This window comes from Podarcis vaucheri (genome assembly GCF_965113315.1).
Source record: "Podarcis vaucheri genome assembly, chromosome: 1".
Taxonomy (NCBI): Eukaryota; Metazoa; Chordata; class Lepidosauria; order Squamata; family Lacertidae; genus Podarcis; species Podarcis vaucheri.
The window spans coordinates 15,223,942-15,236,665 of NC_138759.1; the positions used below are offsets into that span (position 1 = coordinate 15,223,942).

Here is a 12,724-nt window from a genome sequence, read left to right on the forward strand (position 1 = left end):
GGCGGCTTCCGCTTGAGTGCAGCAAGCTCCTGCAACCAATCAGAAGCTGTGCCTCAGTTGTTGAACATTTCGGAAGCTGAATAGGCTTCCAGAATGGATTACATTCGACAACCGAGATTTGACTGTATAATTTAATCCCCCCATCCTGCCCAAGTTTACCTGAAGTATAGCTCACATGCTTTCCTTTTTCTTACTACAAAATAGTTGCTTGGGAACGTAAGTGGCAGCTTGTAGATCAAGATGGCAATGAAATAATGGAGCATACAAACATATTTTTCAAATCAGGAAGAAAGATTCCTTTATTTGGTGCAGTTCATCTCTCACCAAGGAAGCTTTTAACTACGGTTCTGCAGCATAAACAATGGTAGTTGGCTTCGTTGAAGTAGAATGGGAAGTGCTGTTCAACTTGCATTCATGTAGCTTCAAATATCTGATTTTAAGAAACAGCCATGGTTGATTCCAGTAATAATTAGGCCTTTCATCAAATATATACAGCACTGTGACCTACTAGCTTTCAGCTTCACTCTTTTTCAATCCAAATCTCTTGCAAGCTTTCTCAAATGCCACTTGTCCCATGAGAAATGTGATGCTAAAATTTCGTTTATACCAATCTCTAAATTTCAGAACCAAGGAAACAAAAAACCATAAAACACAATTAGCCTTCTTGAAATTATTACTGACAGTAAAAGATGTAAGATTTTGAGTTGACTTAATCGGTGCTTTTTCTTTCCTTGCCAATTAAAGCAAAATTACTTTAAGTTTTTAAAGTGCTTATTCAGATGCCCTACTTCATAATCCATGTGTGATAATGCATGGCTCCAGGCAAGTATCTACATATTGCAGATAGACTTTTAAAGAAACTTGATGACTAATTATATCTGTAGTTACATAAGCTATAATAATGTGATACCAATGCAGTGAGGAAAGAATTAGCTTAAGGGACACCCCAGTTATTTCTGTTTAAAGGATTATTGTACACTTATGTGTAAAAACTAAACCAAAAAATATTTATCAAAGACTTGACCCAGTATATCAAAACCATTGACCTAAGTAAACACCAGGAAAGATGAATATCTTTTTAATGACGGAATAAACATTTATAATGAAGTGAATCTATGCACATCTACTCAGTAGTAAGTACCATTAAGTTCAATGGTACTTGCTCCCAGGGAAGTGAGTATACGTCTGCAGACTAATATTGTGTTAATATGCCTTAGAAAGTTGCTTGGTTACCTGATTAACATTCAATGCTATTCCCCTCCTTCCCAGATTCCTTTCTTTGTAAGCGTATTTGTTTTATTAAATTGTGAATTTGTAGAGAAGATTATGCACTATAAATTGCTGTATGATGCCTAGCATAACAGTAGGAAAAGCATAAATAATTAATTATGGTAAAGCAAAGATTCTGACTCTTAATGGAATAGCAAAATGGGGAATCAGGTGGCAGCAAAGAAACAAGATCTGTGTGGTTCAGAAAAGGTTTTGCTAAAAAAAGTGGTTTTTTTAGCAAAAAGTGGTTTTTTTTAGATAAAGAGACACAATTGTTCCAGGAATCATATTCTCACCTGTTATAATAGAAATGTTTTTTAAAGTTTTTACTTAAAAAGGCTTTGTAAAATTCAGCCATTTCTTCTGCAGACAATGTTATTTTCTGGCCTGAAAGAAAAAAAAATCACAATACCTAAGTCAGAATGTTTTAATCATCATACCAGTACAAACATTTAAACATAAATCCCTTGCAAAAACTGAACTTGACTTTTCAAACACTCAGACTGTAGTCTTAAGTTTTGCTATGGACTTCTTCGTTTGTCTTCCATAAATCACAAACTCTTAGCTTACTTTCCTATATGTAATCAATGAATAATAGCGACTTTCTTTATGGGATTTTTGAGAGTGCAGTACTAAAGGCAGCATTTTTTTTTCCTTCTTAGAAACTGAAAAGCTGCAGATTTATAGCATAACCTGGAATTCAGGTGTAACCTCTCTAGGCTTCTGCCATAAACTATAAGATTCTCATTACACTCTTCTCTGAGTTCTCTCTCTGTTTTGTAAATTAAGTGCCAAGGAGTAACACCCTTATACAGAAAGACAAAGTTTGCTTAAGAAATAATTATTATTTATGCTAGATTAGAACATTTTCTAAAATGTAAATCAGAATCCTCCCCATAAGAAAGTGCTGTGAAATGTAGAAACAACAATCTAACCTTTTTCATCTCTCAGTTGTAGACCTTTGGATTTCAATTTGGAACAGACAAATTCTTCTTTTTCCTGAAACAGTATCAGGAAATTTTAGAATATAAGGTTTTTGGCATCTTAGTTTGCTTATTTACTGCTACCAAGTGTAGGACTTTTAATGATCCCTGATCCCACTCCATCAAATATATTAACTGGCTGACTAGACGATCTTCAGCAAACAATTTATGGATTATTTTACAAATAAGCAATCTGTAATGCAGGAAAATTGCTGGGGTAACTTCTTACTGGCCTAGTTATCTATTTGGTTTGACCTGCCCGCTTGGGAAAGGGTCATACAGCAGTACATTCAGTTCTCTGTCCTTTCCATCTGTAACAGGAGAGGCTGAATTCGTTCCTGCAGGCAGTGATTCTTACCAGAGTGACATCATAAAATATATTATTTGGGGCATTTATGTATTAAAAATTATTCTTCTGATTCTATTTTATTCTTAATAACTACGGGGTGCAAAGATCAGGCCTCATACAATAAGGCAACAGCAAAAAAATATGTTGGATGCCTCTCAGCAATTCTCCCTACAAACTTTTAAGGACTCCCAGCACCACCAAGTGGTTTTACACTTCCTCTGCATGCTTACCTTTCGAAATGATATATTCTGGTCTGCCCAGAACTGTTGATTCCAAACCTGAGTTTCCTGTCTAAGCTCTCTAAGCCTTCGTTCCAGTGGGGATTCGTGTTTGGATATATGAAATATTACTGGTCGGAGGTTCGAACATCGATCAGGAGGACCAATCCAATCGTGGCAAGAGTGTGAAGGAGGGCAAAAACTTGCAGCCTTAAAAAAAGAGAGGGGTTTTTTAATAGTACGTTTTTCTCCCCAAAGGCACCACAAACTTTTTCAATTTTATCTGAAAACCTAAGGTACCCAAGACACTAAAAGTTAAGAAGTGAGCATTAACAGGTCTACAGTTCACATTTGTTCCAGTTCACATTGGGAGAAAAATCTATGATATCAAAGATAATTTATATGGTCCATAACCATGTATTTCTTAGCCTATCTTTGTAGCCAAAAGGACTAAAAATGTGTTTAAAATCAACAAATTAAAGCAGAGGTACTCACAATGATGATTTGCACCCAGCACCAATTTCTGCATTTGTGCAATACAGGATTCTAATAAACAGCATATGCATAGTAACTGAAGAACATAAACCGAAATTAAGCCTATGTTTTCAGTATCTCACTTGGTAGTAAATCCATTTTAAATGAATAGGCCTTACTTCCAAGTAAACTTGGCTAGGATCATCATGCAAGAATACTGTATAATATCCACTGTGTCTACCTACTAAAACCTACAATCTGCCATATTTCTAAAAAAAAGGAAAGACGATAAGTAACAGTATGCAACTACAGTATTCAAATCAGCATAGCCTGCCAGTTCGTTATCATTTTGGAATACAGCTCATATGTGTTGATGGTTCCCATCCCAATCAGACTTTGAGATACCATCATATGCAAATATGTTAAAAGAATTACAGTAGTAGTAAAGGGAGATAGGTTTCTCTCAATATTTTATTCTGTTGATATTATTTACACATAGTAAATTCCTGCACTCTGCTAGGATGGTTACACAGCTCAAACCCAAAAATTGCAGTTATTTGCAAAAGTCTAAAACAGACAGGTCATGAGGCCACTTCCTGCCTAATCAGCTATTTGGAACTGCTGATGCTAGCTACAGGTCAGAAGGTCGCTTCCTGCCTAGCCAGAAACTGCTGTTAACTGAAAAACCACAAGCAAGATGTTTCCTGCTTCACTTCTGCTTTTAAGGAAGAGATACGAAGGAAATGCTTAACTAGCAAAAGAGGACACGTGTACAAGGAGGTGGAAGAAAGACAGGAATGTCTAGCAGGCAATATTTTGTCCTTAGCAAGCAATATTTGCTAGCCGATTTGGGGAAGTCTGCGGGTATAAGAAAGTGTGCAGAAGTGACTTGCTTTACAGCCAGAATATTCTCAGGAGCTATCCAGCTGGTTGTCTCTGGGTACAGATTGTCTCTGTGCACAGATTTGAAATAAAACTCTTTTCTCCAAAGAAGATTTATTTCCTGGTACTTTTGTTCCCTCCGAGGTCCAGGGGATGGCGTGGCTAATGGATCCCTAGGTAAATAAGGCTTCATCTTTCTGGGGGCTCGTCCGGGATAAGCCCCCTCCCCAATACGGACCGGAGGGCCAGGCTCAACAAGGTGAACAGCTCCAGTCGGCGTTCGCATTTCCGGTGCACACCCTGCCAGTTTGTAGGGGGAGATTGCCACACCGTCCTGGAGCGGAGACATCTAGTTGAGGGAGAATAAGAGGACAGAACGGCGCCGAGGGGACAGGTCCGCAGCGGAAAAAGGTAAGCCCGAGGGAAAGGGCTAGGGGGCCCGATGGAAAGGGCGAAGGGGCCTGATCAGCCTCACCTGGTAGTTGGCAGTACAGTGCCACAGGCAATAAAATGCCACCAGGAATAAGGGGATTGGTTGCGCAGTAGAGTGCCAGCCACCAGGAATAAAAGGGGACTGCTTGTGCAGGAGAGTGCCACCAGCAGAAGTTGGGAACAGAAGAGGGAATGGGGCGCCAGTAAGGTTTGGGAAAGGGAATGGGGCAGAGGGAATTGTGTGTGTGTGTTTTTTTGGCACGTTGCATGTCAGAATTATTTTGGTGTATTGCATGCTGAAGTTAATTTGGTGTGTTTAGTGTGTTACATGTTGAAATTATATTGATGTGATTTGTATGTTGTATGTTGCTATGTTGCATGTCAGATACTTGGAAGGCTTTATTGCTATGTTGCATGTCAGATACTTGGAAGGTTTTTGGGGATTCAAGCTGATGAGGGGAAGATGAGGACATTGTGAATTAGACTGGCCTACCCAAAAGAATAAATTGGCCGTCCATCTAGATTTGCAACTCATTAATCCATAATGTCAGAACATTTTGAATGACCGTTCTGACCAAATCCCCTACATTTCCACATGGAACACCAATGTGGAAAAGAACCCCCCCCCCCCTTGGCTAAAGTCATGCTGCCAAAAGTCTCAGGCAGCCGTATCTGCTCAGTCAGGAAGACAGGAGGACAACCCCCAGTCCTCCAGGATTCCGAGAAGGAAGAAGATAAGTTTTAATGCCCCCACATCCCTAGGTAAATAAGGCTTCAGTAGCATTCAGGCACCTGCTTTTATATATTATTTTTAAAAGCAGAGATGGGAGGGGGGAGTGCTGCTGCAGCTCACAGATGCTCTGCCCGTAGCAACCCAGAGCACATCGCTCCCAGCTGTGCAGTGTGTGTGTGTGTGTGTCTGTTGGGTTTTTTTTACATACATTTGCTTGAACACAACACAACATACATTTATTTAAGTTCTACTTATGTTCAAGCAATTTCAAGCAGAAGTCCTCTGCAGACCTACCCTGTACAACACAGGGAAAGTAGGGAAATGAGGAGGGTGCAATGTGTTGAGGATGCTGGGGGCAGGGTCTTGCTAATCCAGGCCCTAAGATAAGCCCTTCTGGCTGTCCTGTCCATGGGGATGTAGCCATCTCTGTAGTGGTGTCCTGACTACAGAATCCTCCCCACCTACAGGTGCAGTCAACCTGTAAATTGACAGGCTTCTGGTGCCAAACTGAAATGCACTTATTCTTCCAAACTTTAAGTGGTGCCAATTAGACAGGCCAAGGTTTTGGAATTTGGGAAATATTATGTCTATTGATAAATTATATCTGTATTTGATGCTAATTTTTGTCCTTATGTTTCATTGTTAGTATGCATTTTTATCTGTATTGCCCAGGGATTCATTTGAATGAAGGACTACTGTATTTAGAAGTGTGACAAACTAAAACTGGGAAACACTAAGTGCACAAGCAGCACTGGATTCAGCTAACAGTTATTTGTGCTTATTTTGTCTAATATAAGTAAGACCAAAAAGCAGTTATCACCCATCATCTGGAAGCCACTGATGGCATTGGCTAAACTGCTGCTGTGGTGTCATGGAATGCTTACAAACATGCTAACTGATTTTGAAGGAAATGGTGACAGAATGTTAATAATAAAGTGGAAGAGTGGGTTGCCTGGGGAAATGGTTCAAGGAGCATCTAGCAGTTTCTCAAACCTGAGTTCCTAGCTCTTGTTGACCTATAACTCCCATCATCCCTAGCTAGAACCAGTGGTCAGGGATGATGGGAGTTGTAGTCCAGCAACAGCCGGGCACCCGTGTTTGAGAAACACTGGAAGAGGTAGCTCAAGGAAACATGTACCTGTAGAGCATGAGACTCTTAAATTTGTTGTGGGTTCAAGCCCTACATGGGGTAAAAAGATTCCTGCACAGCAAGGGGTTAGAATAGATGACCCTTATGGGGTCTGTGAAATCCTTCCCCATTTTATCTTCATAATCTTGGGTCAACCACTACACCAGATTTTCCTAACCTTAAACCCTCCAGGTGTCTTGAATAACTCCCACTGCATGCAAAAAGTCCCACGTTTAATGTCTAGCAACTGCAGGTAGGGCCATGGAAGGCTCCGGCTTGAAGCCCTGAAGTGATGCCCACTGCAGTGACCCAATGGTTCAAAGCAGCTTCCCACATGCCCATCCCTCAGCCTGACCTGCTTCACAGTTGTTATGAAGACAAAATGGGGATGGAAAGGAACCGGTATGGTGTAGTGGTTTGCTGGTCTTAAACCGGGATGGGGAGGGGCAAGATCCGGGTTCAAATTCCTGCTCCGGCCACAAAGCTCACCAGGTGAGCTTAAGCCAATTACTTTCCCTGCAGCCTCACCTACCTCACTGGGCTGTTGTGAGGATACCATGGGGGGGGGGGAGAAGAGAACCAAGCAGGCTGCCTTGAACTCACTGTGGGAAAAGCAGAATATAGGCTGTAATGAGTAAGAAAAGACACATCGGTTCGGAACTCCTTGAATAGTGGGATATAAATAGCCAGTTTGAGTCCCCTTCAGGTGAAACAGTGGGTATGAATAAATATAATAAATAATAATAATAAAAGAAGAAGAAATGATACGGAAAAAATAAGCATTAGTTTGGAAAGCCGAGGCCTGAGTTTGAAACAAATACAAGCAGCAATAACCTCACCCAAAGTTTCCTCGGAAGTAAGGCTCGCTGTGCTGAACAGGGCTTACTCCCGAGTAAATGTGCTTAGGACGCACCACCGACTTTGGTCGCATAGCTGTCAACTTTTCCCTTTTTTAAATTATTTTTTATTATTCCGAATAGGATTCCTCGCAAGAAAAGGGAAAAGTTGACAGCCATGCTGGTGTCTCTGAGGGGAAACCCCCGCCATACTTTCCCTCGCCTCCAATCACCCCCACAGCCCCCATTACCCGGCTTTCGTGGGGCGGAGATACACCCCCGGCCTCAGGCCCTCCGCCGCGAGGGGAACCCCCGGCGGACGAGGAGGAAAAACGGACGCAAGATGCACGTGAAGCCGCCGCCGCCGCCGGGCGGCTGAGGGAAACTCGGCTCTTCACAGCCGCCGCCATCTTTCGGCGCACGACCGACGCATGCGCACGTCGACCCCTTCCACCCGGTCGCCGGGCAGATAACCGGCGCGCGCAAGGTCCGCTCCAACCCTCGATAACAGGCAACGGTCGACTTCTCCCTTTCCGCTTTACGGCAGGGCGTCGCGAACGCCGAACGTCGCGATCCCTCTCCAGCCTCAACAAATAGCCGTAGGGCGGGGAAGGCGGAGAGAGAGAGAAAAAAGGACGAGGGCGCATGCGCGCACGCGCCAAGAGAGGCTCAGGTTAGTCCCCGCCTCAGGTTAAGGCAGGCTAAGCTGAGGGAAAGGAGGAGGAGGAGGAGGAGAGTGTGAGGCGACGGTGGGTTGGCCGGCGGAGGCCGGAGACGGCGGGGCTGAAAGGAGCCTGGTAGCTGTGGGATGGCCGGCGTGGCACGGCTGGCGCAGAGGGAGCGAGGCCGGAGTCGCCTCGCTGCGCCTCCCTGGCGCCCCTGAAGGAGAGGCGATGCGCTGACCAGAAAGGTGAGGGGCCGGGTGGGCGAGGGGCTAAGAGGCCTGTTGTTGTTTATTATGAGTATCCCCTGAGGAAGGCAGAACAAGGCGAAGCTAAAATAAAAATGGGGCGCCCCCCCCAACAACCTCACGCCCTTGGTTGCGGGTTCAGAGAGACTCGTGACAAGTGGTCGTGGGAACCCGGTGCGAGGCACTCGGTGTTGCAGCGCGGCGGCTGGGAGGTCTTTGCTCCGCTTGCGTGTTGAGGGAGAGATAATTCATCAGAAGACGGGAAGCCATGCTAGGGGGGCTGGAATAGGGAGGCGAGTAAGTGCGGGCTTTAAAACAGCCGTTTTAAACGTGTGAGTGGTAAGTGAGAGGTAAGTGGGAGGGAGATATTGCAGCCAGGGTGGCAGGAGAAGGGCTTTCACCTGATAAGAAAGAGGGGCAGGGCTCGTGCCACCTTCATGCTCACAACAACCCGTGTCTACTGGAAGGTGTCATTATTTATTAAACTTCTATACCACTGGGCGGTTTGCAAAAAAAAAAAAAAAAAAAAAAAAAAACCACACCAAAGTGCATAGTAACAAGTTGCTCCAGCTGGTGAGGAGGATAGTAATCCTTACCTCTCGCTTTCGCACACTGGCTTCCTTCCAGAGGAAGACGCTGCTGCGTAGGGTTGTAGATCTCATATTGCCTGGTTTAAAAACAAATAAAAGGTGAAAAGTTCCAGGCCTGGTCCTATTGGGGCAACTTGGGAAGGGCCCGACCTGGGTAGAGGAGGGTCTCGGGACGCAGAGCGGCCGTGACGCGCCTCTTTTGCTCACCCGGTAATTTCACCCTCTTGCCAGAGCGGATTATACGCAGGAGAGGTTGGTCGGTAGGCGCAATGGTTTGATCCGAGGGAACGATCGCTTTGGGCAGGTGGGAAGAGGCCGACCCTACCTACTTGCGGGGGCGGGCAGAGGAGTTGTTGTTGTTTAGGGGGATTCAGAGCTGCCTGGGCCACGTTGCGCGGATTGGAAACCGCGGCGTGGGCGTCATGGCACGTGCGGGCGCATTTGGACACCGGTTGTAGGATTGCGTGGCGGGGAGAGGAAGTGGGGAGCAGCTGGGTGGCGTCTCTGTAGCGGGGACAAGGCATAGTAGGGCTGGGTGAGTGGCTACACCCTGTAGGGGAGAGGGAATCCCCTTGTGGGGCGGGAAAGGGATCTTACGGATTTTAAAGTTGTTGGGAGAGGGAGATGCCAGCCTAGGCCTGGCAAAACGCGGCGAGGGGAATTTCCCTTCCTTTCTCCCCACCCCCCCTTCCTCCATCGAGCTCCTTCTGGCTGCTGAAGCTGCTTCCCGTTTTCCTGGCGCCACCCTCCGGCTTTGAGCCGCTCCCGGAGAAGCGACTCGGCTGCCCCAGGCGGAATTAGAGTGTCCGGCATTGTGAAGTCACTGGGGACCGAGGGCGGCGAGGGAGGCTGCCCGCGAGCTCCGCCTGGGGGGAAGCGGCCCGAGCTCGGGGCTGATTCCCGGCTTCCTTCCTGCAGGAATGTAGGGTTGATATAGGGGGCGGGGGATCAAGCTCTGTGCACGGGGACTCGCTTCCCCCAAGGGGCTTCTCGCTGGGGTGAGAACGGGGCGGGCGCCGCTGGCTTTGTGTGTATGTGGGGTGGTGGGTGGGGCAGGGAGGGGGAGCTCCCGGGTGGGAGGGCGGCGGCAGCAAGAGGCAGATGAACTGGAGACAAGGCCATAGAGGCAGGGAGGGAATTGGGAAGATCCCAAGGAGGTATTCAGATGTTGCCTGGCCAAAGGTCTGCTTGCTGTCGTTTGAAATGTTGAGAGGGCACAGCTGCCTTATTGCTGGGGGCGTTGGAGACAGGAAAGTGCAAGTGTAGTACTGACTGTACTGCCTATATTATCATGTATCTCATTACTAGTCTGACCAGGGCAAGTGAAGATGAGCAGTATCTTCTTTTCCTTGTTTAGCTGCTGCCTTTTTCTGGCACCAGAAGAGTAATGTTTGGGAAGCAGATGGCACTATCATCTTTCATTTTCTTCCTCAGTGCCTCAGCTACTTTGTTCTGCCTCGCCTGTGATGTCTAATGACAAAGGAAAGAAAACCCTCTTCTTGGTGTGCATATGATGGGGGGGGGCGGAGAGGCTCATGAAACATACTGTTTACTGCTTTAGTTAAAATGCACAGGATCAAGCCGTTAGTGTGTGACAGTAAACAAAATTCTAGGAGATACCCTTTTAAAATGTTTTTTTGAAAAGATCCAGAGATGTCATGCTTTTTAAACTGTCATTTCATGAAACTCAATGGGACATACATAGGGTAAGTCCTCTTTTGTTTGTGGACAGGTATTTCCAAGACTAGATGTTGGTAAAAAGTGAAATGTTAGGTCTTTGTAGAATTAGAGCAGAAAAGTTGAATTTTCAAAATATTGACTAACAAGCAGACATGTATTTCAAGCATCAGTTATATCTGATTGTATCTTTGCATTATTTCTAGCTCTGTTGGAACTGGATGAAGAAAAAGTATGGATATGGGTAACCAACATCCTTCCATTAAGAGGCTACAAGAAATACAGAAAGAAGTCAAAGAGTTTGAGTCACAAGTAATATCCTTCAGTGGTCTGTCTAGTGACAGAGCTTACAAGAAACTAGAGAGAGTTTTGACTAAACAACTTTTTGAAATCGATTCTGTGGATGCTGAAGGCAGAGGTGATGTTCAGCAAGCCAGGAAGAGGGCTGCCCAGGAAACTGAAAGACTGCTTAAGGAACTGGAGCAGAATGCAAACCACCCCCAAAGGTTGGAGATTGAATCCCTGTTTAATGAAGCACAATCATTGGTGGAACAAGAAATCACAGCTTTTTACAAAGGAGGCAATTGTGTAACTGAGGAATTTGAAGAAGGTATTCAAGATATCATCTTTAGGCTCACTCAGGTGAAAACTGGAGGGAAACTCTCTCTACGGAAAGCCAGGTATCGCACTCTGACCAAAGTGTGTGCTGTTCAAGAAATTATAGACAGTTGTACAAAGCAGCAGCCTTCACTGCCATTGTCCAGTGATGCACATCCTTCTGTCTCTAAGATTAATTCTGTCATGGTTGATGTGAACAAAGCGAAAGGGACCCTTATTGCTGTTTTAATGGGAGTAAATAACAATGAGACCTGTAGACATTTATCTTGCGTGCTCACTGGCCTGATTGCTGATCTGGATGCCTTAGATGTATGTGGCCGTCCAGAAATAAGGAACTACCGTAAAGAAGTTGTGGAGGAGATCAATAAATTGCAGAAATACCTGGATCTTGAAGAAGAAGCTGATGCCACTTCTGCTTATGACTTGGCACAAAACAGATGCATTATAAAAATTGAGGAAATCCGCAAAAAGATGAAAGAGATTCATGCTTCTCTTTTAAAAGTAGAGAGAGCTTCAGATTTATACCTGAAGTCAAAAGCAGAACTGCAAGGGTTAATTGCGCAGTTGGATGAAGTGAGTCCAGGCAAAAATCCTTGTATCCGAGAAGCCAGGAGGAGAGCAGTGATAGAAGTACAAACCCTCATAACATATATTGACTTAAAGGAGGCACTTGTCAAGCGACAAATGTTTGCAGAGCAAACAGAAGCAGAACCCGCATCACATAAAGCTGTTTGGAATATTCTTGGAAACGTGTCCCAAATTCAGCAAGAGGTGCTGTCTTTCGATGGAAACAGAACTGATAAGAACTACATGAGACTAGAGGAGCTCCTCACCAAACAACTTCTAGCACTTGATGCTATAGACCCACAAGGGGATGAGCACTCAAAAGCAGCCAGGAAGCAGGCAGTGAAGCTTGCGCAGAATATTCTTTACTACTTAGACATGAAAACAGATGAATGGGAATATTAAATAACAGAGGTCTTGTGCTGGACATTGCTTTCTCTCTTGCACTTTACGTCGACCAATCTCCCATAGACGACACAAGACCAAAAGTTTATTTACTCATCACTTACAGGCCAAGTAAATGTTGGACTGAGCTATGCTGCAGCTGTCTTGTGTTGTCGCAGTCGGGCAATGACAGCAATCATGCCATTTGTGTTAGTTTTGGTCACAGCCATCTTTCCCCCATGATTTGTGATGAAGTGTTGCAGAACTGCCAAACCATCCTGTATAGAATTCTTCTACACAGTGAGAGAATGCTATCTGTCCAACATGTTTTGTTTAAGGAGTCAAAGTGAAACTGATGGAGAGAAGACAAAGAGCTAATGTCTGTTAGCCATAAACCACCTTAGATGTCACATTTTTCTGCCACTGCCCAGTTACAATCCAAAGGATTAAATGCAAATTGGTCATGGCCTTTTTTGTATGTGCATTTGATTTAGTCTCGCTGATCTCTTGCCTAAGGTTTGGCTTGATTACATACAGTGTTTAATAGTTAGGGCCTAATATAGGACTGTGTGTAGTAACAGTTTTTGCACTTAGGCATAAACTGCAGGCTGCATTTTGAAGCAATGTACTGATTCATATAGGCGTAGGTTGTTTGCAGTTACACTATGACTAGTCA

The 12,724-nt window shown here is 44.6% G+C and overlaps 2 protein-coding genes across 6 annotated transcripts; one reads left to right on the forward strand and one right to left on the reverse strand.

Annotated features, from left to right (window-relative positions):
- Positions 1-272: 272 nt before the first annotated feature.
- Positions 273-9,618, reverse strand: COA8 (cytochrome c oxidase assembly factor 8; the record flags this gene model as incomplete). Of its 3 annotated transcripts, XM_082219509.1 has the most annotated exons (7): positions 273-613; positions 1,566-1,656; positions 2,205-2,268; positions 2,832-3,029; positions 8,812-8,882; positions 9,013-9,130; positions 9,403-9,618. In XM_082219509.1, 7 exons carry the CDS (start codon positions 9,616-9,618, stop codon positions 508-510), a joined length of 864 nt encoding a protein of 287 aa, XP_082075635.1. In that variant the 3' UTR covers positions 273-507. The 3 variants fall into 3 exon arrangements, with proteins under 3 accessions (XP_082075635.1, XP_082075637.1, XP_082075636.1); XM_082219511.1 differs by lacking the exon at positions 2,832-3,029; XM_082219510.1 differs by lacking the exons at positions 8,812-8,882; positions 9,013-9,130; positions 9,403-9,618 and adding an exon at positions 7,557-7,920.
- Positions 8,055-12,516, forward strand: BAG5 (BAG cochaperone 5). Of its 3 annotated transcripts, none has more exons than XM_082218646.1 (2): positions 8,055-8,215; positions 10,689-12,516. In XM_082218646.1, exon 2 carries the CDS (start codon positions 10,717-10,719, stop codon positions 12,067-12,069), a length of 1,353 nt encoding a protein of 450 aa, XP_082074772.1. In that variant the 5' UTR covers positions 8,055-8,215; positions 10,689-10,716; the 3' UTR covers positions 12,070-12,516. The 3 variants fall into 3 exon arrangements, with proteins under 3 accessions (XP_082074772.1, XP_082074771.1, XP_082074773.1); XM_082218645.1 differs by lacking the exon at positions 8,055-8,215 and adding an exon at positions 9,652-9,803; XM_082218647.1 differs by lacking the exon at positions 8,055-8,215 and adding an exon at positions 9,944-9,962.
- The last annotated feature ends 208 nt before the right edge of the window (positions 12,517-12,724 follow it).